At 42.4% G+C, this 24,396-nt stretch overlaps 1 protein-coding gene across 2 annotated transcripts in view; it reads left to right on the top strand.

Annotated features, from left to right (window-relative positions):
• The window catches only part of Prkch (protein kinase C eta), a 235,609-nt gene that overhangs the window by 59,128 nt on the left and 152,085 nt on the right, over positions 1–24,396 (top strand). For both annotated transcript variants that reach the window (XM_048362542.1, XM_048362543.1), the window contains exon 2: positions 14,034–14,097. In XM_048362542.1, coding sequence (XP_048218499.1) covers positions 14,034–14,097 — 64 coding nt within the window. The remainder of the gene's footprint in view (positions 1–14,033; positions 14,098–24,396) is intronic.

Genomic DNA, 24,396 nt, shown 5'->3' on the forward strand with positions numbered 1-24,396 from the left:
ATGGAGTGTCCTGCTTGAGTTGGCTTTGAACCACAGTCCTCAAATTTCAGCCTCCTGAGTAGCAGGATTACAGGCATGATCCACCCATTCCCAATTCAAGAAAGGAATACTTCTTAAAAACAACAACACAAACAAAGTCTTCTTAGGTCTTCTGGAGGAGTATGTGGTGAGTAGTAACTAAACACTACAGTGTGATAATTGGCTCTGCCTGGGATGGCTGACCGAATGCTGTGGGCAGTTGAAACACATTGGTGTTGACATGATAGTGCAATATGCACAATCTGAAAAGGCCAGGTTTCTTTTGTATGACTTCCCCTGGCTTCCTTTCTACTTAGTGGGGAAGGAATCAGAGCTTTCATTTGTAGCAGGCAGCTACTAATTTGGATTTTAATATTTCTAAGAGTTACCTAGATTGAGAGTTTAGTATAAGCAGTTTTCGTTTAAAAAGAATGTTTCTTAAATAAATACACTTTTTTTTTCTTTTGTACCAGTCCTGAGGCTTGAACTCAGGACCTAGGTACTGTTCCTGAACTTTTTTGCTCAAGGCTAGTGTTCTATCACTTGAGCCACAAGTTCACTTTTTGGCTTTTTTGTGGCTAATTAGAGAAAAGAATCTCTCAGACTTTCTTGCTTGGATTGACTGCACCATGATCCTTACATCTCAGCGTCCTATATAGCTAAGGTAACAGGTGTGAGCCACCAACATCTGGCTAAACACACATTCTTGAAGTACTTTTTGAATTACAGAAAAGTTGTGAAAACAGGCAAGGCAATTTCCATATTGTATCTTGCTATAGTGCATTTGCCACAATTTCTGAGACAATAACCAAACATTGCTATTAATTCAACCCTATAGTCTATTAGATGTATGTGGTTTTTACTTGATATTCCCTTTACCTGTCAGAATCTACTCTAGAATACCATGTGATATTTATATTATGTGTCTTCTTATGCTCCTCTAGTCAGTGACAGTTCGCTTGGTTTTGGTGAACTTAACAGCTTGAGAGATATTAGTCAGGCATTTTATAGAATGCCTGACTAATTTATTTTATTTTATTTATTAATTTAATTTTATTTATTTATTCTGATGTTTCTTCTAAGGATAGGGTTTGGGAAAGGAAGACCATAGATGTAAAATACTATATCTCATTAAATCATAGCACATCTCATTTAACCATAGCAATCAATTACCCTTTATAAACATACATACATTCCACAGGACTTACCACTGTTGGTATAAAGCATGGTTATCTGGCTCAGGTGCAACTGTTTGTCAGGTGTCTCCTACAGTTACTGTTTTCCTGGTCTATACTGTACTCTTCGAAGGACCATGCACAGCCTATACATGGGCTGTGGGAAATTATGCTTCATTTCTTTGAGATGGAAGAGTATTTATGAATTACATTGAATTCATACATTGGGGAGATATTTTTCTCCTTCCCATGTATATATTTATTCAACTACTTATATCAGTATTTATGAGACTCCATTTCATTTTTTGTTTGTTTGTTTGTTTTGGCAGAAAAGAGTTTATTGAGGGGAGAGTAAACTGCTGGCCCAAATGAGAGAGACTCCATTCATTTCTAAAGTTACTTCAGCCAAGCCTTCCCCCCTCACTCTTTTCAGTGGAGTTATTTCACACATTTTCATAGAGTTGATTCTCATTTGTGGTCTGCCTTACATATTCCATTCTAGGACTGTTGGTGCCTTAAATTTAATTTTAATTGTATTCTGGTTCAGTATGCTGTGAGATCTTATGAATTTTGATAGATTAGACTTTATAGGACCATGCAGAATAGTTCCACTTCTCCCCAAAAATATCCCCTGTGCTAATGGCCTCAATTCATCATTTGGATTAAGAGCTCTGTTCAAAGTTTCCCATCCACCTGCATCTGATACCAGTCTACTTCTATTTCCAATCAATGTTCAGAAATGTGTCTGTTGTCAGTTGATCACCTGGTTGAAAAACTAGTTGGGCTGCAGCTGTGGTTATGGAGCTAGTTCCTAAGAACAGGCCAAAAGTTAACTTTATAAGAAGTAAGAGAAGGAGGCAGGTAACCTTTATGAAACTTCTTGTGTAGTAAATATCAATTAACCAGGTTTATTAAAAGGCAAATCATACATGAAGAGTCTAGTCACTGGGTGGTGAATAATGGTACTTGCACCCATAAAGTGAATCCGAGTTCTGCCTGCAAGTACCTACTCATCAAGTCACTTATCTCCAGATGACGGCGCCATATGATGGGAATAATGTGCTAGACTTTTCTTTACTCTGAAGAAGATCAAGGGAAACAGGTGAAGATAAAGGGAAAAATTGTCTGAAGCTTCTCAGGGACCCATGTGCTTTAGAAGGAACATGTACATTTCTGGACACCCCCTTTCTGTTGCTGGCTTTGCTTTCCCCCATTCTTGCTTTGGTCCCTGGCACTGTGCTGTTTGAAATACATAATCTCTTTGCAGGGTCAGCTGTGCTACAGTTCTTCTTTGAATGACTCCAATTACTTTACCTTCAGCTTGGCTTTATTTGAAGTTTCAGGCCTTGTGATCTCTCTTCTTGTCCAGTATTTCTACTTGAATGTCTCCCAACAAAATCTATACGTGTGTGTGTGCATGCATGAGTGTGCTAACATACTTGCTAGTCCTGGGGCTTGACTTTAGAGCCTGGTCACTGTCCTTGATATTTTCCTCTCAAGGCTAGTACTCTACCACTTGAGCGGCAGCTCCACTTCCAGCTTCTTGGTGGTTAATTGGAGATAAAAGTCTCACAGCCTTTTCTGCCCAGATTGGCTTCCAACCACAATCCTAGCCACTCAGGAGGCTAGGATTAAAGGTATGAGCCATCGCTGTCTGGCTTGGCAGGTAATTCTAGAGGTAGAATAAAACTTTCTTTTTTTGTGATGGTCCTAGGGTTTGACTCAGGACCTGAGCAACATCCCTGGGACATTTTTACTCAAGGTTAGTATTTTACCAATTGAGCCACAGCTCCTCTTCTGTTGAATTAAGCTTTCAGTAAGGAGAATGGGCACTAGCTTAGTATAAGGACAACTTTCCCACAAGCTGTGAGCGTTGCAGTGGGTATTGGAGAAGTCTACCTTTTACTTCCTGCCAGGCTCGGGTCGCCTCCCCTGGCGTGTGGATCAAGGCTCAGCTATGCTTCTAACAGCTAGCTCCCTTTCTCACCCTCTCCCCTGGTCACCCGACCCGCAGGTAAGGCCAGGGTGGAGTGGGGGGGGGGGGCCAGGAAAGACCACAGGTGCACGCGGTCGTAGGAGATCGCTTTACCTCCCTCCTTACCCATGAAGAAAGCCAGGCATAGGCGGACCTCGGAGACGCTTCGTGAGCAATCTGATTTATTAGGGCAGGGCAAAGACTAATATGGTAGGAGGGGACGCTGATGATAGGCTACGAGCTTGTCATATGACCCCCCTCATGAGCTAACGGTCACTCGGAAAGCGCCAGGCCAGGGGGAGACTGGGGGCGCATGGGCTGGCGAGAAAGTTTGGGGGCTGTTCGCAAAGCGGGTTCTTCTGGTTCCGGACCCAGAGAATTGTGGCCTGCTTCCGCATTCCCCAGGGCTGGGGGAAGGGCGGCGTATGGGTGCGCTCCCAATGCCCATCCCCCTTCAAGTCCAAAGGCTGGACCCCAACAACTTCCCAGTCTCCATGCTTGGGCTTCCAAGTCCTCATTTCCCTCCACCAAAAGTCTGCAGCACAAGACTGCTTCCTCCATTACCCATGACACTAAATTTGGGTGAGCCCTCCCACACTGAGATTCCATCTTCTCTGATTTATCTTTTCTCCTAGCTCCTCAATGAACTTGCTTTTCCTTACCAGGGCTCTTTCTTTAAAAAGTTTCCTGACTCTTTTAGATCACTCTTTGATAAAGAGTCTCAAGTCAGCACCCAGGCCTTATCTTCACAATCTGTCTTTATTTCCAACTTCTTGCCAGATGTTTCTATTTGGGTGTCTTTGTGTCCAAATTTAACCTCATTTCCTTCCTTCTCAAATATATTCTTTCCTTCTGAGCTCCCTGGTTGATGAATGGCAATCAAGATTGGTAGTTTTAGTCTGTCAAGGACAGACAGTAAATAATTTGGGGTTTGTGGGCTGTAAGGTCTCTGTCACAATTATACTACAATTGTATATTGCTTAATGGTGGGAATGAATTCTGAGAAATGTGTTGTTAGGCAATTTCTCCACAGAACACAAACCTGAATGTAGCCTCATGCCCTCCAGAGACCCAGAAATCAGAAGAGGTGTGAGACACCTTCTAGGTTACACTCATACTGTTTTATGGTAAATGTATATTTAAGTAAGTAAGAATATCCTCTAAAATAGTGATGCCAAATGTATAGTAAATGCATAAGCCAGTAATATAATTGTTGGTTATTACATATCATAGTGCATAATTGCATGTGCTATAGTTATAGATGACTGACAGTACTGTAAGGTTGTTTATCCCAGCATCCCAACAAACATGTGTGTTGTTTTATGACATTGTCACCACTAAGATGTTCCTACATGAGAGGCATTTTTGAGCTTCATTACAGTCTGATGAGACCACTGTCATATGTGTGGTCTATTGATGAATGTTATCATAAAGCACATATATGATATATTATCTCTGCCATTAGAATAAGATTGAACATGTTAAGCAAGCACTCCAGCACTAAGCTACAGCATAGTCCCTTTCTTCCCTCCTTTCTTCCCTCCCTCCATCTTTTCCATCCTTCTTCCCTACCTTTCTTTTTCCTTTCTTTTCTTATGTTGGTACTAGGGCTTGGACTCATAGCCTGAGCATTGTCCCTTAGCTTTCTCTGCTCCAAGCTGGTGCTGTAGTAATTGAGCCACAGCTCCTCTTTCAACTTTTTGGTGGTTAATTGGAGATAGGAGTCTCATGGACTGTCCTGTCTGGACGCTAGCTGTGAACTCAGATCTCAGCCCCCTGAGTAGCTAGGGTTACAGGTGGGAGCCAAGAGCTCCTGGATCAATCCCCCTTTCTATGGCTCTTGTTTGCTCACTTCAAATGATGGTTAAATTTCTGCTGATGGCATTCTTCTGAAATCTTTTGTGTTTCTAGACCATAGCTGCCGCCCTGTGCACTGGTCTGATAGCAAAAATCCCCTTTTACATGTTAACCTCGATCTTCTTTTATGTATTCACCTCCATCATTTCATATGAGAACAATCCTCAAGGGCTCCCCTTACCCTTTACCATAAGCTAAAAATGATCTGGGTGCAGCCCTTCCTACTGTTTAGCCTCCCACCTTCTCTGTCCTCTGTGTGGACCTTCTTTCAGCCCTGCTCTAGTGTGTGTTTCCATGCCAGCTCTGGCTTCTCCCAATGAGGTCCTGATTCAGAATGGTCTTGCCTTGCCTTCTACTCATGGACATTTGCTTTTGCACCTCAAGGCAGGTTCCACTTCTCACGAAGAGCTTTGCTCTATCTAGCCCAGTGATTGTTCCTTCTCTTGATCTGAGTTGTGCTTTTGATGTTGCTGCCTTCATGTTCAGTTGGGGTGACACTGGGTTGTAAGTTGTATCTTGATGCTTTCCCTCCCTCTCTACTTGAATTTCCAGCCCACTCAGTGGACATGGGTAATGAACTATTGAATTCTATCTTTCCTTCAGATCTGCTCATTCTCCATGAGGTCCAGTCTCAGTTCGTGATATCAGCAATTGTCCTTCATGGTATAGACTCCATCTCTTTCTGTACCTTGTTTCTTTCAATGACAAAGGCCATCCATCACTCCTTCCTGTGTGTTTCTATCCTCCTTCCCTCCATCTGCTCTGCTACTGAACCCTACATCCAATCTGTAAGGTCTGCCATGTATAGTAAGTAGGATGCTGGAAGTTTGCTGGTGGAAGCCCTTGGTGGCTCCACATGACTGATGCTCCAAGTGTAGGGCCAACCACATCAATCTGAGCACTTTCCTCTCCAGTCCCATTTCTAGCCTGACTCATTGCATAGCCTGCTTTTAACTATATGTAACTCTCTTCCAGGTCCTCCATAATTTATGAGTACCTGCTCTTCCCCAGTCCACCTGGAAAGCTGCCACTTCGATTTATAGGCATGGCAACACATGTCTTTTTTTTTTTTTAAGTTTCCATCTCTTCTGTTCTCCAGAGGACCAAAAGAAGTGGAGATGTCATAGAATACCTATTGAGATAGTTACTTGGCCTTGCCATTGTGCCATCAGAATCAGAGTCTTTTTGAGAGGACCTAGAGAATGAGCAATGAGCTATTAGGCAAGTCTGTGAAGCATCTTGAAATGTGTGCTCAATGTGGACTTTCCACTCTTTTGTTTTGGTTTTGTGGAGGCTTTTTCCTTCTGCCTCCATTACAAGTGGATGAGGAGAATCAACAGTGTTGAATAATTCTGGGGCTATCTATATCCTTTAAAAGTGACATCTTTAAATATGTTAGGATGGGACAAGGCAAGAAGGAATAATAATTTTTTTCCAGTCCTGGGGCTTGAACTCAGGACATGGGCACTGACCCTGAGCTTCTTTTGCTCAAGGCTAGCCCTCTACCACTTGAGCCACAGTGCCACTTCGGCTTTTTCTGTGTATGTAGTGCTGAGTAATTGAACCCAGAGCTTCAAGCACTCTACCATTAAGCTACATTCCCAGCCTGGAACAATTATTTTATTGCAAGTTTTTACTTTGCTTAGGCTTTTCTAAACCTGTGAGATTAGGGAGAGGAGTTATAGTAAAATGTTATGTAGAAAGCCTAACGCCCTTCATTTAATTTTTATTTTCAGCCACTCAGATATTTTAGTTACACACACACACACTCACCCTCATACCCAATTTGAACATGATGACCGTAGATATGTTTAGCTGTTGGTAGGGAAGATTTATTATGAGCCTAAAGTAAGTATTTTCAAAAGCAGTTCATTGGTGATATTCAGGTGGCTTTGGGGAGCTCAGAAACTTTCTGAGAATCATAGAACATTAGGTATGGAGAAGACCTAAAAGCTTCAACTTAGTTTACCTCTGATTTTTGAGTACAAAGGCCAGTTGACTGTGCAAATGGCAAGCAGGCATTGACAACCTTGTGACCATGGCTTGACACTCCCCTTACTTCCCCAGGTCCAGATTTAGCAGGACAAGGAGTTAGTCACTAAAATGATGTTGGTTTCTTTCATATGAAGCCAGTCAGAGTGAATAAGCCTTACTTTTCTTCCATTTTTTCCCCATCATTTTTCTTGTTTTTAATCTTTGATACTTCTTAGAATGCTTTCAACATATAGGCTAGGTGCTAGTGGCTCATGCCCATAATCCCAGCTACTCAGGAGGCTGAGGTCTGAGGATCCTGGTTTGAAGTCAATCCAGGCAGAAAAGTCTGTCCTTTTTAGCAAAAAGCAAAGAAAGTGGAAACATGGCTCAGGTGGTAAAGCCCCAGCCTTGAATAGAAAGCTAAGCAAGTGCAAGAAAGGCCCTAAATTCAGCAAAAAATCAAATCAAATCAAATGAATCAAGTGCTTTTAACATACAAAACTGAGTCTGTTACAGAGATGAGCGTGAAAGTCAGTAGGGTGGTATCCTGTGTTTGATCTTCCTCCTTTTCCCCTGACACCCTCCCACTTGCCAGCCACTTCCTGGGTCTACAGCACATGTTGTTGACTTGCTCTTCAGGCTGCTGACTAACGAACCAAACTGTCTGCCACATTTCACCAGCACCTGGACAAACTTGGTCTTGTTTAGTATAACTACCTTATACCCCCACCAGGAGCCACTGAGTGACACTATAAGCGTCACGGTCATTGGCCTTGGCAGTGAGCAGACAAGGCTAGACACTAGGTCCCGTGGGCATGGTGAGCACTGTGGCATGAGCCTACCCAGGCTCCTAGGGAGATGGTCATTTATTGACCTTGTACCCGGAGCCAGGCAGCTGGCAGTATGTATATACAGTCCTGACAGCCCTGAAGGAAGCTGGCTAGGGATATTTCTAGCATTCATGCCTTGGCCTCCACTCATTGGTACAACTTCAGCCAATTCTGTACCTTCACTGAGCCTCTCTTCGTTCATCTGTAAAATGAAGGTGGTGTACTCACCTTTGCAGGTGCTGATGGTGAGTGGTAATGTTGATCAAGTATTTGGTAACATGTTGTTGGAGCTCAAGACCCTGCTGTTGTTTTCCTTATGAATGAACATGCTGCACACCAGGTGCTGGTGGCCCATGCATAGAATCTTAGCTACTCTGGAGACTGAGGTTTGAGGATAGCTGTTTGAAGCCAGTCCAAGCAGACAAATCTAAGAAACTCTATCCAGTTAATCAGCAAAAAGCCAAAAGTGGAAATGTGTCTCAAGTGGAAGAGTGCTGGCTGTGATTAAAAAAGCTAGTGAGAATGGTGAGTCCTAAGTTTAAGTTCAGGTACCAATGGGGAGAGAGAGAGAGAGAGAGAGAGAGAGAGAGAGAGAGAGAAACAGATAGAGATGGAGACACAGAGAAAGCCAGAGACAGAGAAAGAGACAGACAGACACAGAGACAGAGAGATAGAATCTTGAATTGTCAGTTTAAGCCACAGTTCTAGCTGGAGAGAATCATGAGGTGCCTTGTCAAAATTTTATGTTCCTTTGTTATTCACTCCTACTGTAATAGTTAGAAAAACAAGGGAAATGGGCCACCTAACTATGGAGACTAGGTGAACCTTCTCCCTTTGCCCAAATCAAGGAATTTTCTTTTCTTTCACCATGCTAGGTCCATCTAAGCTGAGATGAATATTGAGTAGCTCAAGTTTCCTGTCTGTGATCAATGCTAATGCTTTAGTGAAGGGAAATGGTTGTAAATTATTTCCAGTTAATTAAGTGAGTGTTTCCCTGGAGTCCTATGTACAGGCTTCTGTCCAAGTCTGCTTAGAGTGATGCATGGGGCCTTAGAGCTAGAAAACACCCTCATTTTTGTGCAGGGGATGAGCCAGAGATATAAGTGACCTGCCCAATTCCTGCAAAGTGCTGTCAAGGCCAAGGAAATGCTGGCCCTGACCCGGTGAGGGGGGAAGGGGAGGGAAGGAGATGTGAGGATGGAGCCCAGGGGGTTCATCAAGCTAACTGATGATAATTTCCGAGCACTGAGCCATTGGTGGCCATATTTCACTGCTATTCCCCAGAGCCATCTTGGAGTTCTGTTGTCACATAGTATTTTATCCTGTAACAATTCATACATATCTAGATATAGATATAGATATGTCCTGTTTTACAGGCAAGAAAATTGAGGTGCTCAAATGGCATTCCTGTTTTGATCATTAGACCAAAACTGTTGAGATCCTTGGTTCAAGGACATCTGCTAGGCCCTTTGAGGGAAATCTTGATCACCTGGACCATGGCCCTGACCCTGGGAGGCATTTAGGGAATGGATTGATGGGTGAGGTGAAGAGACAGAGGCTTTCCCAGACAGTGTGCACACTAGCAAAGGTGTGGCCAGGCAGAGGAGGGAGGCGTCAGGCCTGGCTAGAAGAGCAGGTTCACAGAATGGAATTTGGAATGGGAGGTTTGGGTGGATTTGTGGGGAGGCACCCCAAAGGGAGCCCAGCTGCCACTGGAAGCCTGGCTGAGCCGGTTGAGTTTTATTGTGAAAGTCCCATGAAGTCAGTCCTCAAGGTGTTGATGGGCAAAGTTGATGAGAGGGGACACTTCAGGGAGGGTTGCAGGATGGTGGACAAAGGATGAGGGAGCCTAAGATCCTTAGATCTCAGCCTCCTGAGTATCTAGGATTATAAGGCATGAGCTACTAGCACCTAGCAATATATTTCTTATAAGACGATAACCAGGGAAATATAAATCCAATTATACTGACTCCAGTCAGAACAGCTATTAAAAAGCAAAACAAAACTAAATCAGGAGGCTGAGATTTGAGGATCGCAATTCAAAGTCAGCTTAGGCAGGAAAGTCTGTGAGAGTCTTATCTCTAATTAACCACCCTAAAACCAGAAGTGGAGCTGTGCTCAAAATGGTAGAGCACTAGCTTTGAGCCAAAGCCACTCAAGGACAGAACCTAGGCCCTGAGTTCAAGGCCTACAACCAACACAACAACAACAAAGTCCTAACAAGTGCTTGCGAGATTTCCAGCCCCATCATTGTCTCTGTGTGTCACCATCCATCTAGGCGTGAAGTGCTGTCTCATTGTGTGTCTTGTATTTCCTTCAAGGTAAATGAGGATGAAAATTCCTCATGAGCGTATTGGTCATTTATGTATCTTCTTTGAGAAAGTGTCTAGTCAAATCCTTTGCTCATTAAAAAAGTAGAGTTATCTTTACATTGTTGAGCTATAAGAATTCTTTATATATAGTAGGTACAAACCCTTTATCAGATCCATTCCTTATTAAGACTTTCTCTCATTCTATGGGAGTACCTTTTCACTTCGATATTATTGAGTGTAGCACAAAAGCTCAAATTTTTCTTTTTGTGCCAGTCTTGGGGCTTGAACTCAGGACCTGGGAGCTGTCCCTTAGCTTTTTCTCTCAAGGCTAGCACTCTATCACTTGAGCCACAGCTCTTATTCTGGCTTTTTGCTGGTTAATTGGAGATAAGAGTTTCATGGACTTTGAACGGCGATCCTCAGATCTCAGCCTCCTGAGTAGCTAGGGTTACAGGCATGAGCCACTGGTGCCTGGCAAACTTTTAAATTTTGTTGTAGTTTAATTTATTGGGTTTTTTTTAAGTCACTTGTACTAAAATGATAACCCCATCCAAAGTCAAGAAAATTTAGCTTCAGGTTTTCTTCTAAGAGTTTTACAATTTTAGCTATTACATATAAATCTTGAATCATTCTGAGTTAAAGCTTAAATATGATGCTTGAGTCTGGCCGGCCCACCAGGTCAGTAATGAGGGACCACCTGTATGAGCATCTGTGATTCTGGGTGGTGGACTCTCCTGTCATCTGCTAGAACAGTTCCTGGCCTGTTAGGCTGGGAAGGCCACGTTTGTGGCCCCTCCAGGCAGTATTAGAGGGAGTTGGTAGGGACAGGATGGCAGAGGCGGCCTGATTGTCTGTCCGCAGGCTGGTAGCAGAAGCTCCTACGCCAGCAACAGTTTATGTTGAGGTTGAGTGTGTGTGTTCTCTGCCAGGCCTTTATATTGAAGATGAGGGAGTGGCTTTTAAAAATAACATGTTTTTGACTTGAAGCAAGTTAAGGCAGAGAGTAGAGACAATTAGAGACTGACATCCTGTTTAGTCATCTCTCCGGAGAGCTCTATTTTCAGAGCCGTTCTATAGAGGTTCGCAAGGGGTGTCAGGCAGTGAAGAGGATACTGTCAGTTGGCATTCCATCGTGATTGCAAGTAGTTGGTGTGAATATGGGGGTGATTGACAGCGTGGTGGCTTCTCTGGGAGTAGATTTCATGCAGAAGAAGGTAGAAATGTAAGGACAGGCTGCCAGGATAGATAGGCAAAGCTTTTGGAGCCTACACAAAAGACCCATCTTTATATTTTATTTTATTTTATTTATTTTTTATGTTTTGGTCGGTCGTGGGGCTTGAACTCAGGGCCTGGGCTTTGTCTCTGAGCTTTTGTGCTCAAGGCTAGTGCTCTTGACCCATAGCTTTACTTCTGGTTTTTAGGTAGTTAATTGTAGATATGAGCAGAGTCTCACAGGGAGACTTTTCTGTCCAGGCTGGCTTTGAACCGTGATCCTCAGATCTCAGCCTCCTGAATAGCTAGGGTTACAAGCCTGAGCCACCAGCACCCAGTCGTCTTTTTTTTTTTTTAAGTATATATAATTGGCTAGATATGCACGGCTCACAAGTATAATGCTAACTTCTTAGGAGGCTGAGATCAGAGGATTGAAGTTTAAAGCCAGCCTGGGCAGGAAGGTTCATAAGACATTTTTTTCTCCAATTAACCACTGAAAAGCCAGAAGCAGAGCTGTGGCTCAAGTGATAGAGTGCCAGCTTTGAGTGAACAAGTCAACTGGAAGCAAGATAGCTTGAATTCAAGCCCCAGTACTGTCACAAAAACAAAACAAAATGAAACAAATATAATTGGAGTGTGTTGTTAGAAGAAAAAATATGCTGATAATGGCCCTACCACCCCTGAACCTATTCAGTCTTACTTGATCTTGGAAGATAAGCAGAGTTGGGAGTGTGGTGATGAATCTGTGTGGTGACCAATGCATTTTGGTAGCAGGAGCTTTCTTTACCTTTAGGCACTATAAAAGCAGTAGATATTAAGTATAAGTAGATAAGTAGATATTAAGAATAAGTAGATAAGTAGATATTAAGAATAAGGAATAAAGCCTAACATGTTGCACTCTGGCACCCTAGACTGTCAGAGGAACACAAGGAGGCAAGTGTGAGGGGCTTTACTGGGTCTAGTGGCAGCTATTCAGTTAAACTAGAACTAATGACCTAGTTTAGTGTGGATACTTTGTCCTACTCCATGAATTTGTAGCTTGTGAATATACTATGCTGTCCCCAAATGGCTATCCATGTGTACATGGGCTTCTCTTGACTCTCAAAGACAGAAATGGGAGCCATGAGTAGAATCTGAGTCGAGTCTGATGACATTTGTTTTAGAGCTCTTATGCACATAACTGTTTGAGGTGAGTTCTTTGTCCTATGAGTGCAGGGTTTGGAGGTATTTGTGGATGACGAGGTTGGCATCCAGTAGGAAGAAGGGTCTAGCACAGCCTCCAGACCTGGGCCATGGGGATCTGAGCATATCTGCAAGGCACTCTTCCATCCTGAGTGTCCTGCTGTGTAGGCCTCCTTGGGGAACTGGGCTGTGTGTGTTGGGTGCATTGCATGGGGCCAGGTGAGAAGATTTCATTCAGCCTGATTTGCATCTCTTTTTATGTCAGCTAACCCAAATCTTCAAGGGATGTTGATACTCCCAAAACAGTCAAGAAGTGAGTGTGCCTGGAGTGGTGATGCATTCCTATAATTCCAACAGGTGGGGGGCTGAGACAGGAGGATCACGGGTTTGAGACCAGCCTGGGAACATAATTCTAAGGGAATCTCAGCTTTATAGTGAGACTTTTTCTGAGAAGAAACAAAACAAAATAATAGCAAAGAAGAGTAAAGGCAAAGCTCTTAAGCTTCTTTCCTTTCTGCTTCTTAAGACTGGTCAGGCATGGATGGGAACATAAGAGACTCTACGTGCACGCATGCGCGCACCAGTCCTGGGGCTCAAACTCAGGGCTTGGGCACCATCCCTGAGCTTCTTTTGCTCCAGGTCAGCACTCTACCACTTTAGCTACAGCTCCGCTTCCAGGTTTTGTTTTGTTTTGTTTTGTAGTTTATTGGAGATAAGAGTCTCATGGACTTTCCTCCCTGGACTGGCTTTGAATTGTGATTTTTAGATCTCAAACTTCTGAGTAGCTGCGGTTATAGATGTGAGCCACGGGCTCCAAGCTGCCACTCTGTACTTTTTACATCACAAAACTAAAGACCTTACTTAGTCATATTTTTGTTTATGTGGCTATTGTTTCTGTTTCACATACGCACCACATGGTTTATTAAAAAGGCTGCTCTTATGAGGGGTGTGGTTTAATGAAAGACCATTCTTATGAGAAGTGTGCATCAGAAATGGATTTTTCAGGGGGCTGGGAATATGGCCTAGTGGCAAGAGTGCTTGCCTCGTATACATGAGGCCCTGGGTTCGATTCCTCAGCACCACATATACAGAAAATGGCCAGAAGTGGCGCTGTGGCTCAAGTGGCAGAGTGCTAGCCTTGAGCAAAATAAAAGCAGCCAGGGACAGTGCTCAGGCCCTGAGTTCACGGCCTAGGACTGGCCAAAAAAAGAAAAAAAAATGGATTTTTCAGGACAAATCAGCAAGTATATAAGTGCTCTGAAAGCCAGTAAGGGAAGAGAATAAAATTCATCAGGGTAGAAACCCTGATAAAATAGTTTGTTTCTAGATGTGGTTTTCAACCTTTATAATGTCTTCAACTTTTACTTGTTCCCTTGCCCCTCTCTTGTTTAATAAAAGATTTAGACTTGATTCATGATGACTGTAATTGATACACTGAGGCTTCTCTGTAAAGGATATTCATATGACAATATATCATGTATTTTCCTTCTCTTTCTAGGTGGATCTGGAGCCAGAAGGGAAAGTGTTTGTGGTAATAACCCTAACTGGGAGTTTCACTGAAGGTAAGAATGAATTTGAGGGGGTTCTGGATTGAACAATCTCAATTCATACCTTCAGAGAAGTTTCTGAAATGGAAATGATCAAAAGAGCATTTTGCAAAAGATGCTTACAAATGACTGGCTCGGGTTGGGTGGACTAACTTTTTATTGCCTGATGGTTCATTGGTTCAGAATGTCAGGTTGAATGCATTTGAGATATGGGGCAATATTATATGTATGTATGTTTGTACAATGTCTATTTATTTAGTTATTTATGCATGCACACATACCTGGGTGCTATTCCTTAGCTTTTTCATTCAAGGCTTTGGCTTTGTGCTGGTTAATTAGAGGTACTTTTATCTCACAGATTTTCTGGCCTTGGTTACCTCTGAGCTGTAATCCTGAGATCTCAGCCTCCTGTTAGGATTACAGATCTGGGCCACCAGGGGCTGGCATTTAACCTACTCAATAGGTTAAATATCTTACGTTGAACTGTTCTGCTTTGTTTCATCGTGTTTTTGCCTCTTTTGAGTCTTGACAAATAAGTTTGACTTTAGGTTTTCGGTTTTGTGCCAGCCTTTTAGTTTGTCTCTGAATGACCATAAAAGAAAATTGGAGATCATATCTTCTCTTCTTTAGAATCTCTATTCTTCTCCCTTAAGGAAACCTGTACTTCATTCATGGCCACCAAATTCTACCCCTCACCACATACACACCAATGCCCATTCTTTTTAGGTGAGGTAAATTTTATTTGTGGCAAAGGAAAGATCAAGTGAATAATTTGGCCCTAGCTCAGTGTAATATTAGATTAAATCACTAATAGGACTTTCTCCCAACACAGGTCAGATTTGGGAGAAAGAAATATGGCAGTGAGAAAGGAAGCCAGTCACTTCTCCATACTAAATGTTAGTGAAGTTGTATCTTCTGTAATTGTGTTGACATTGAAATACAATGGAATAGTCTCACTTTCCCCCCCCCCCCCCCGCTATCTTTTTGTGCTGGTGCTGAGGCTTAAACTAAGAGCTTCATGATCTTACTAGGCCTTTTTGCTCAGCTGGCATTCTACCACTTGAGCCATGCCTTAACTTTGGCTTTTTGCTAGTTAACTGGAGATAAGAATCTCATGGTATTTTCTTCTTGAACTGTCTTTGAACTGTCATCTTCAGGTCTCAGTCTCCTGAGCAGCTAGGATTACAAGCATGGGCCACTATCACCCAGCTTACGTTGTTTTTATTTTGTGACTTTAATGATATGAGGAAACTGCCAAGTCACTGGGGAGTGAGGTCTTACTAGGCTACTCCAGTTGTATTTCTTTCAGAGCAGACCTTGTGCATGTAGTAGGCTAAGTTCATCCTCAGTAATTCCACCTTCGTTTAACCAGTCCTTCATCCTTTCTAACTCAGGTATAAATGCCCAGTGATCTCCTTGTTCCATAATAGTTGCTGATAATGAAGACAATGAATTCATGAGATAATTCATACTACTGTAATAATGATTGTTGTCTTAGTTCTCTACCCTTCCTAGGTGGGTTTGCATATTTTAAGAGATGCCAGAACTGTTTTATTCTTGAAAAGTACCTTAGTGCTTTGACTTCAGGAGCAGTGGCATCTATGTGCAGGATAGGTATTAGGAGTTCCAGATGTATTTTCTCTGTCTCTGTTGGAGCACTGTCTCTTTTCCATATGTATCCTAGACTAGGACTCAGCTTGAGCCTACATGTAGCTTCCCTGTTAAATGCACAGGATATAATGATTCCCTATCCTCACATACATACATACCACCCCCTCCCCCCCCCCCCACAGAATATGAAGCCCACCATCAGCATGCCTTCTGTAGCTGTGGTAGGAGCCCGGTTCCATGAACTTGCCCCTTACTTGGCCTAGCTCTTAGCAGCCACTTTAGATTATTGCTTGCCATGACAGGACACCAGTATTGCAGATGGTGGAGGATTGTGATGGAAATGACACCAAGTGACTCAGGAGGGCCTGGTGTGTAGTCTTGCACAAGACAATCCATTCCTTTTCTACCAACACATCTATTCACAGTGCCACCCCTCATTCCCAGGAGGGTGCCAGGTGGGACAGTACATTTCATGGTCACATTACTTCTAGATGAATAGAAGTGATGGGGTAGCTGAGAAGGGTTTTACCTATGGTATGGTATCAGTAGGTTCAAGGGTAGGGAGAGGGAGTTAGATCATAAGAGAAGATGGGAGTGTGGAGAGTCATCAGGAGATGGTGAGCTCATCACAGAGAAATACCACTAGGGCCCAGGCTGAGTTGGGCAGTGAGGGCCTAGAGAAAGGTTGGTAGCTTTGGGAGATGTATGATAGAAAAATCTGCAGAAATGGACATTCCATCAATGTCCCAAAGGGTCTCAGAGGAGGTTCAGATTGTGTAAAGGGTAGAAGCGGGAGTGGAGGATCATCGCTTCCATAGCTGTGGAAAAGTAGATTTGGGGTTCATTGTGGGAAATCCAAGTGACTAGGAGAAAGTGGAAATAACTCACTTGGAGTTTGGGCCTAGGCACATAGATGAAGATGAAGGGGCCCAGTGAGGAGAGTTAGAGAAGCAGGCTTGACCAGCAGCCTGGCTTTGTGAGATGGCACCAGTCAAGGTCTTTGGCTCATAGTTCATATTGGGTCCAGCCATCTCAAACTCTGTTGAAGATTTATTTACTGACCACTTGTTTTACTAATGTACTTATTACCCAAGCAATAATACTTGTGTGCTTACTGTGTGCCAGGGGTTGTTTCCCAGATCATGATAACAGCTTCCAAATGGGCACAAAGCACTTGGATAATGAAGATTGAAAAAGGAATAGAACAATAAGACATTGGAAAGCAAGAATTGCATTTTTTTTGGTAACAGCAGTTTCTTTGAAGTTTGATGAGACCAGGTTTATGTTTAATGCTGAAGTAAGAGAACAGAAGAACCTACTCAGAAACCTAGAGCAAGGACTTCACTGAGGTAGGTAGATCCAAATGCTGTAGAGTAGTGCATGCCTGTAATGCCAGCTACTCAGGAGGCAGAGGTATGGTCTAAGGCCAGCTCAGCAAAAGTGTAAGACCCTATCTATAAAACAAACTAAGAATTAATTAGGACAGGGGTATGACTCAAGTGGTTGAGAACTCGCCTAGATAGCATGAAGCCATGATTTCAACACCTCAGAACCCCTAACACACACACACACACACACACACACACACACACACACAACACACACACACGATCAACCATTCATCACCCCTTGGTGGACAGCTCATGCAGAGCTCAGGTCTAGAGCTGAAGCCCCTGAAGACTCTTTATCTTGAGAAACATGTTAACACTATCAATGAGGTTGAGAATTCCCCTACATACACACAGTTGAGTGATGTATAATTTTGAAGAAGCTGTCTGTTGTCAATCTTTATTTCTTTCTGACTGAGCCTTTCTGGAGATAACAACAGGGTCTGCAGTCTAATCAAGTGGAGACTTATGGCAGTAGTGAAACAGACCTAGCTTTTTAGTGTACCAGTAGATTCCGTCATAGTGATTGTCACTGTGTTGGACTAGTTTTTACTTGCAAGACCTGAGTGGCAAACAAACAAAAAAAGATTAAAATATAGGGTATGGATGGAAATGCATTAAGCCTATTTATAATAATTGGAAGAGAAACAATAGAGGGAAATTAAAGTATGATATTCCTACATTAGAGAACCATCAGGAACATGTTGTGGGGTTGTACTGTCAAGAAATACAGTTTAAAGCCAGGTGCTAGTGGCTCACTCATATCTGTAATTTTAGCTATTCAGGAGGCAGAGATCTGAGGGTCGCAATGAGAGAGGGTGGGGGGAGAGGGGGCGAGGGAGAGAGAGAGGAGAGAGAGAGAAGAAAGGAAAGAGAAGAAAAGAAAAATACAGTATATGATTTTAAGGTGTGGAGAGTGAAATGTGTCAGTACTTGGGGTACCTCAGACATGAATAGTTGCACACAGAACAGAAACGAGATTTGCTGTGCCTCTTAATGGAACAATACCACACCATCAGGCAAAAAAAATAAAATCAAGCTTGAGTTTGGTCAGGCTTTCAGATCCAGTCACAAGCTAAAAGGAAGTACAGGGGACAGAGGGACATTTTAAATGATACCATGAGATGTAATCAGCAAAATCTAGATAGAGATTTTACAGGAAGAGGGACCTTAGTTTCTTTGAGCAAAAATTGGGAGAAGAAAAGGGAAAGAGACATATTAACAAAAAAAAGACAATTTAACCATTTTTCTTTCCTTTTCTTTCTGTTTTCCTTTTTGTTTGGTCTGGTTTTGGATTTGAACTCAGGGCCTTACAGATACAGGGCCTTGTTGAACTAGCGTTCTTCCATTTGAGCCATGCCTCTAGACTGGCTTGCTTAACAGTTATTTTGAAGATGAAGCCTCATGGACTTTGATGGGTAGGCTCGGATGTCAGACTCCTTGGTGGCCGGGATTATAGTTATGAGCCACTAGCACCTGGCCATCTCTGTTGCCTTCTCCCCCTCCATCACCCTCCCCCTCTGTCTTCATCTTCATCATCTTGGTCTTCATCTTTCTTCTACAAGGATTTGAACTCAAGACTTTGCACTTGCTAGGCAGGTGCTCGACCCCTTGAGCTGCACTTCCATCACTTTAACATTTTTAATGTGTGGTGCATGATTTATCCCAATTCAAACACAATTCAATATCAATAACTCTCAGGAGTTGAAAAATGGGAGCAGTGATTGGATATGTGGGAATTTTAAGGAATTGTTGATATTGTTTAAGTACGATTGTAGTAGTATGGCTACTTAAAACAAGAGAAGTACATTCTGAAATATTTATAATGAAATGATAGAACATCTGGGCTTTACTTTAGAACTACTCAGAGGCAGGCAGTAGGGATGAGATAGAGAATTATCTGTGAATTGATTATTGAAGCTATGTAATAATTATGTGTTGGATGTGGACTCATTGTACCATTCTGATTTTGCATATTTTTGAAAAAAATTTGATGCCAGTCTTAGGGCTTACCTCATGGCTTGGGTGCTGTTCCTGAGCTATTTGCTCAAAGCTAGTTCCCTACCACTTGAGTCATACCTCTAGTTCCAGTTTTTTGTTGGTTAATTGGAAATAACCAAATAAGTCTCACAGGCTTCTCGTCCTAGGCTGGCTTTGAACCTCCATCCTCGGATCTCAGCCTCATGAGTAGCTAGGATTACAGATGTGAACCATCAGTGCCAGCTACATTTTAAAAAATTTTTTATTTATAAGAAAGTTAAAAGTCAAACAGGATGCCTAGTTTTGCAAATATCTATTTCTTAAACATAGACAAGAATCTGGGGTACTAGAGTGACATAAAAATGGTACAGTAAAGAGGGAGCTGGTGGCTCACACTTATAATCCTACTAGCTACTCAGGAGGCTGAAATCTGAAAATCAAGGTTCAAAGACAGTCCATCTGTGAGACTCCATAAAAAGGCCTGACTGTAGGGGCTGGGGATATAGCCTAGTGGCAAGAGTGCCTGCCTCGGATACACGAGGCCCTAGGTTCGATTCCCCAGCACCACATATACAGAAAACGGCCAGAAGCGGCGCTGTGGCTCAAGTGGCAGAGTGCTAGCCTTGAGCGGGAAGAAGCCAGGGACAGTGCTCAGGCCCTGAGTCCAAGGCCCAGGACTGGCCAAAAAAAAAAAAAAAAAAAAAAAGGCCTGACTGTAGATGTGGCTCAAGTGGTATCGCACAAGCATTAAGGTAAAAGACTGAGAGTGTGAACTGGCACATACATACCACACCACACAAGATGATTTTGAATATGTGTTGGGGGAGGGGCAGTGAGAGAGCAATTTTACCCTGGATTCTCAATTTTTATGTATCATAAAAGGTACGTAAAAAGTTTTACAAGTCTAAAGTAGTTCAGAAGGGTTTTTTTAATGCTAAATAAATACTAAGCTATGAGTCAAAAACTGCAGGTAGGAAGGGATGAATAAGATAATTCTGTCTATCACAAAGATCTCATGCATAATAAATGACAAGTAGATCTTCTCCTACTGACAGTTACATAATATTTTACAGTTGCAGAGCTTTGTGTGAAGATAGTTTTCTAAGCTAATCAAGTAAATCTAGAGAATGAATAATGGAAGTATCTTTATACAGATAGTAAGACAAAGGGTCCTAAAAGTGCAGGTTTTTTTCTCCATACCAACATAGCACATGGGTAGCTATTCTGTTTTGTACTTGGGGGAAACACTTCTTTTTATTATTAAATACTTACATTGTTATTATAAAGGTGATATACAGAGGGATTACCATTTCATAAGCCAAGTAATAGTACTTTTGTTTTTGTGCTGGTCCTGGGGCTTGAACTGACAACCTACATGCTGTCCTGGAGCTTCATTTGCTCAAGGCTATTACTCTACTACTTGAGCCAGAGCTTCACTTCTGGCTTTTTTGAATAGTTTATTGGAGATAAGAGTCTCACAGACTTTCCTGCCCAGGCTGGCTTCAAACCATGATCCTCAGATCTCAGTCTCCTGAGTAGCTAGGTTTATAGGCGTGAGCCACTGGCTCCTGGCTATGAGGACATTTCTTTCTGAACAGTGTCACCTATTCCTTCGTGTTTTCTTAGTTGTTCTCTTGGAAAATACTTATTATAATTTGAGCAAGAGCAAAACTCACAAAACACTTTGTGGATTTAAGGCTTGTAAAAAAAGAAGCCTTTTGCTTTTGCTAAAACCTTGAATCATCCATCTCTTGAACTTTTTTTTTTTTCCATGCCAGTACTGAGCTTGAACTCAGGACCTGGCCACTGTCCCTTAGCATTTTTCAGGTCATGGCTGATATTCTCTACCACTTGAGCTATACCTCCACTTCAAACTTTTTGGTGGTTTATTGGAGATAAAAGTCTCACATTCCTTACCTGGTTAGCTTTGAACTGTGATCTTCAAATCTCAGCCTCTTGCGTAGCTAAGATTACTGGTGAGCCATCGACACCTGGTCTCTCTTGGATTCTTAACACTTTATTTGAAACTGATGTGAGTTTCTCAGGAGAATGACATTAAAAAGTATCTGAAGTTTGGTGGCTACTTATTCTGGCTAGTAGATGGTGCATGCTGGTGTAGAATAAGATTCTGTACCCTTGCCTCAGTCTGTAGCTTACGTTTCCTGTGTCATACTGTTTGCAAGAACGGTATTCTTGGGGCTGGGAATGTGGCTTAGTGGTAAAGTGCTTACCTAGCATGCATGAAGCCCTGGGTTCGATTCCTCAGCACCACATAAACAGAAAAAGCCAGAAGTGGCACTGTAGCTCAAGAGGTAGAGTGCTAGCCTTGAGCAAAAAGAAGCCAGGGATAGTGCTCAGGCCCTGAGTTCAACCTCCAGGACTGGCAAAAACAAAAAACAAAAAAACCAATGGTATTCTTTATTAAATCATTACAGCCATGAGGACCAAGAAGGTAGATGAAGTATGTGTTACTGATTAAGAGCTGCAACATATCTAAAACATTTAATGTCTGTCATTTTAAAGGGAGAAGAGCTGTCTTGGCTGATAGTTCATTTACTGTTTTCCTCCATCATGTTTCAAGCCTTGTAACAAGTTGTTGGCTTATTTTGTAATAATTTAAGTGTCAAATTTGTTCCTTTGATATCTTAGCCTGAGCAGTGAGTGGCCACTATGATGTTTTTGCAGGTCCCAGCACTGCCTTCCATTGAAAATGACCATCAGGTTGAAGACAGGGTCAAACAGAGAGAAACAGAGCTGGGTGCAGGTGCCTCATGTCTGTAATCCTTGCTATTCAGGAGGCTGAGATCTGAGGCTTTTCAGCCCAGGCAGAAAAAGTCCCTATGAGACTCTTAGCTCCAATTAAGCACTCAAAAACTGAAAGTGGCACTGTGGCTCAAGTGGTAGAGTGCTAGCCTTGGGTACAAAGAGGCTCAGGGACAACACCCAGGCCCTGAGTTCAAGCTCCACAACTGACACAAAAACAATAGAGACAAAAAAAAATAAGAGAGAGAAACAGGAAGTGACAGATGGGAAAAGCAAAGGAAGTGGAAAGTAGTTATTTTTGGAGAATGGAAACTAATTTTCCTTTGTCATCCTTTACTCTTCTTTCCTATAATGTCAGTTCATTGCTGAATGCCTTTTGAGGAGTAGACTGTACTTAGCCAGTGGCAGTAGTGGTCCTCATTTTATTTTCTTTCTCAAGGTGGGAGGGCCTCTTGCCCTAGTAATTGAGTGCCTCTTTGTGCGCCTGCAATGCCAGACAGTATTTTCATTTACTTCCTACGACAAACTCCTGAGGCTGTTGTAGTTTCCAGCATGCAAATGGTGAGTCAGGCCCAAAGACAAGGATTTGCTGCAGTCCTCTGAAGAGCAAGTGCCAGAGCCCAGGCACAAGCTCAGATTGTAGTGTGAGGCCAAGCTCTTCCCAGGTGAGCCATAATCTGCAGAAGTGTCTGAGGCCTTTTTTTTCCTGCTTTAGCAGAACAACACAGATCAGGCAATTGATCATGGGCACACATGCATTTGGCTCCTCGTTATAGAAGGCAAGGAAATCTAAGGTCAAGGGATTATGTGTGGTTGGGGCCCTCATTTTGCATTCTAACCTGGACAGGAGAGTGAGAGATGGTGAGAGAGCACTGAACTTACTTTAATAAGAATTCCACTGCTGTGATATAACAGTCTCTTCATAAGTTAAGAGTTCTCCCAACACTGTTGTACCAGGCTATGTTTCCAACACATGAACTTTGGGATACACATCAACCCCATAGAAGAAGGCACTGTAAGTGGTTTTTTTTTTTTCCTTTATTTCACTTTGGAAGAAAGCTGTTCACAATGATGGTATAATCCTAACCTCCCCAGAGTTTGTATATTTTTCCCTCAAAGTTAGTACTCTACCACTTTTTGCTGGTTAATTGGAGATAAGAGCCTCATGGATTTGTCTTTCTGGGCTGGCTTTGAACCATAATCATGAGATTTTGGTCTCCTAAGTAGCTAGGATTACAGGTGAGCCACTGGTACATGAGTTGAGTCTTACCTTCTTTTGGAGTGATGTCTTTTTGCAAGAATTCCCTTGTGTTCTTTTTCCCTAAGCCTGAGATTGATATTGACCTGGAAAAGAAGTAGCCTTTTGCGGGCTTTGTGTAAGAGCTCTGGGCAGATCCAGTAACAGTTGTGCAAGTGTTACTATTGTCAGTGGACTCTCGATGTAGATCTGAAGCTAGAACTCAGAAGAAAGTAAAAATAAATGACTCTGGCATAAGATGGTACACTAGCTCTATTTAGGCATTCATCATTGGTTTCACTCCAACTACCTCTCTTACTTTACTGTTGATGAACACTGAAAAGCTGTTGGTTTGAAAATTTTTTAAACTGGTTTTCCACTTGTGAGCCTACAACTTCTGAGAGTAGCCTTAAAGACAGTTTTAGGAAGGTCTGCAGTTCAAATCCATTTTCCTTATAATAGATACTTTGATGCTTTTGGCCTCTAACTATATGAACATTTTTCCCAGTGATGCAAGAATAGCAGATAAAACTTTAGGCACATGAATCAGACACGAAACTGCACAGTGATCAGTATATTTTTCATTACCAAATCAGTCCCTCTCACTTTTGCTTGGCTTTTTCTATTCAAGTTTGGTATTGTAGCACTTGAACCACACATCTACTTCCAGTTTTTTGCTGGGTAATTGGATTTATCTACTTGGGCTGTCTTCTCTCCTCCGGAGATCTCAGCCTCCTGAGTAACTAGGATTACAGGCATGAGTCACCAACACTCAGGCATATCCTCAATGGTTTTAGAGACAATAGCTATGTCATAGGACTGAAAGTTTGGGAAATTCTTTATTATTTTTTCCTCCCTCTCTCCAAAACTCCTGCCATTTAGTGAACATAAGGGAGAAGGAACTAATAAATATCTGTACAATATTGATTATATTGGTGACATTGAAGTGATGCAGATAGCAGACATAATGAAGCCTTTTTTTTTTTTGGCCAGTCCTGGGGCTTGAACTCAGGGCCTGAGCACTGTCTCTGGCTTCTTTTTGCCCAAGGCTAGCACTCTACTACTTGAGCCACAGTGCCACTTCTAGTCTTTTCTGTTTATGTGGTGCTGAGGAATCGAACCCAGGGCTTCGTATATGCCAGGCAAGCATTTTACTGCTAAGCCAATTCCCAGATTTTAAGCCATTTTTTAAAGCTGTAATGTTTCTTAATATTTTTTTCAGCCAGTTGTAGTTATCACCCATTCCATCAAGGGCAGGAAGTGACACCACAACAACCCTGAAGCCTGTAGTGGTTTCTAAGTTGCCTAGTAGAGGTAGCTGCATGCTAAACCTCA

Source organism: Perognathus longimembris, chromosome 14 (assembly GCF_023159225.1).
Source record: "Perognathus longimembris pacificus isolate PPM17 chromosome 14, ASM2315922v1, whole genome shotgun sequence".
Classification (NCBI taxonomy): Eukaryota; Metazoa; Chordata; class Mammalia; order Rodentia; family Heteromyidae; genus Perognathus; species Perognathus longimembris.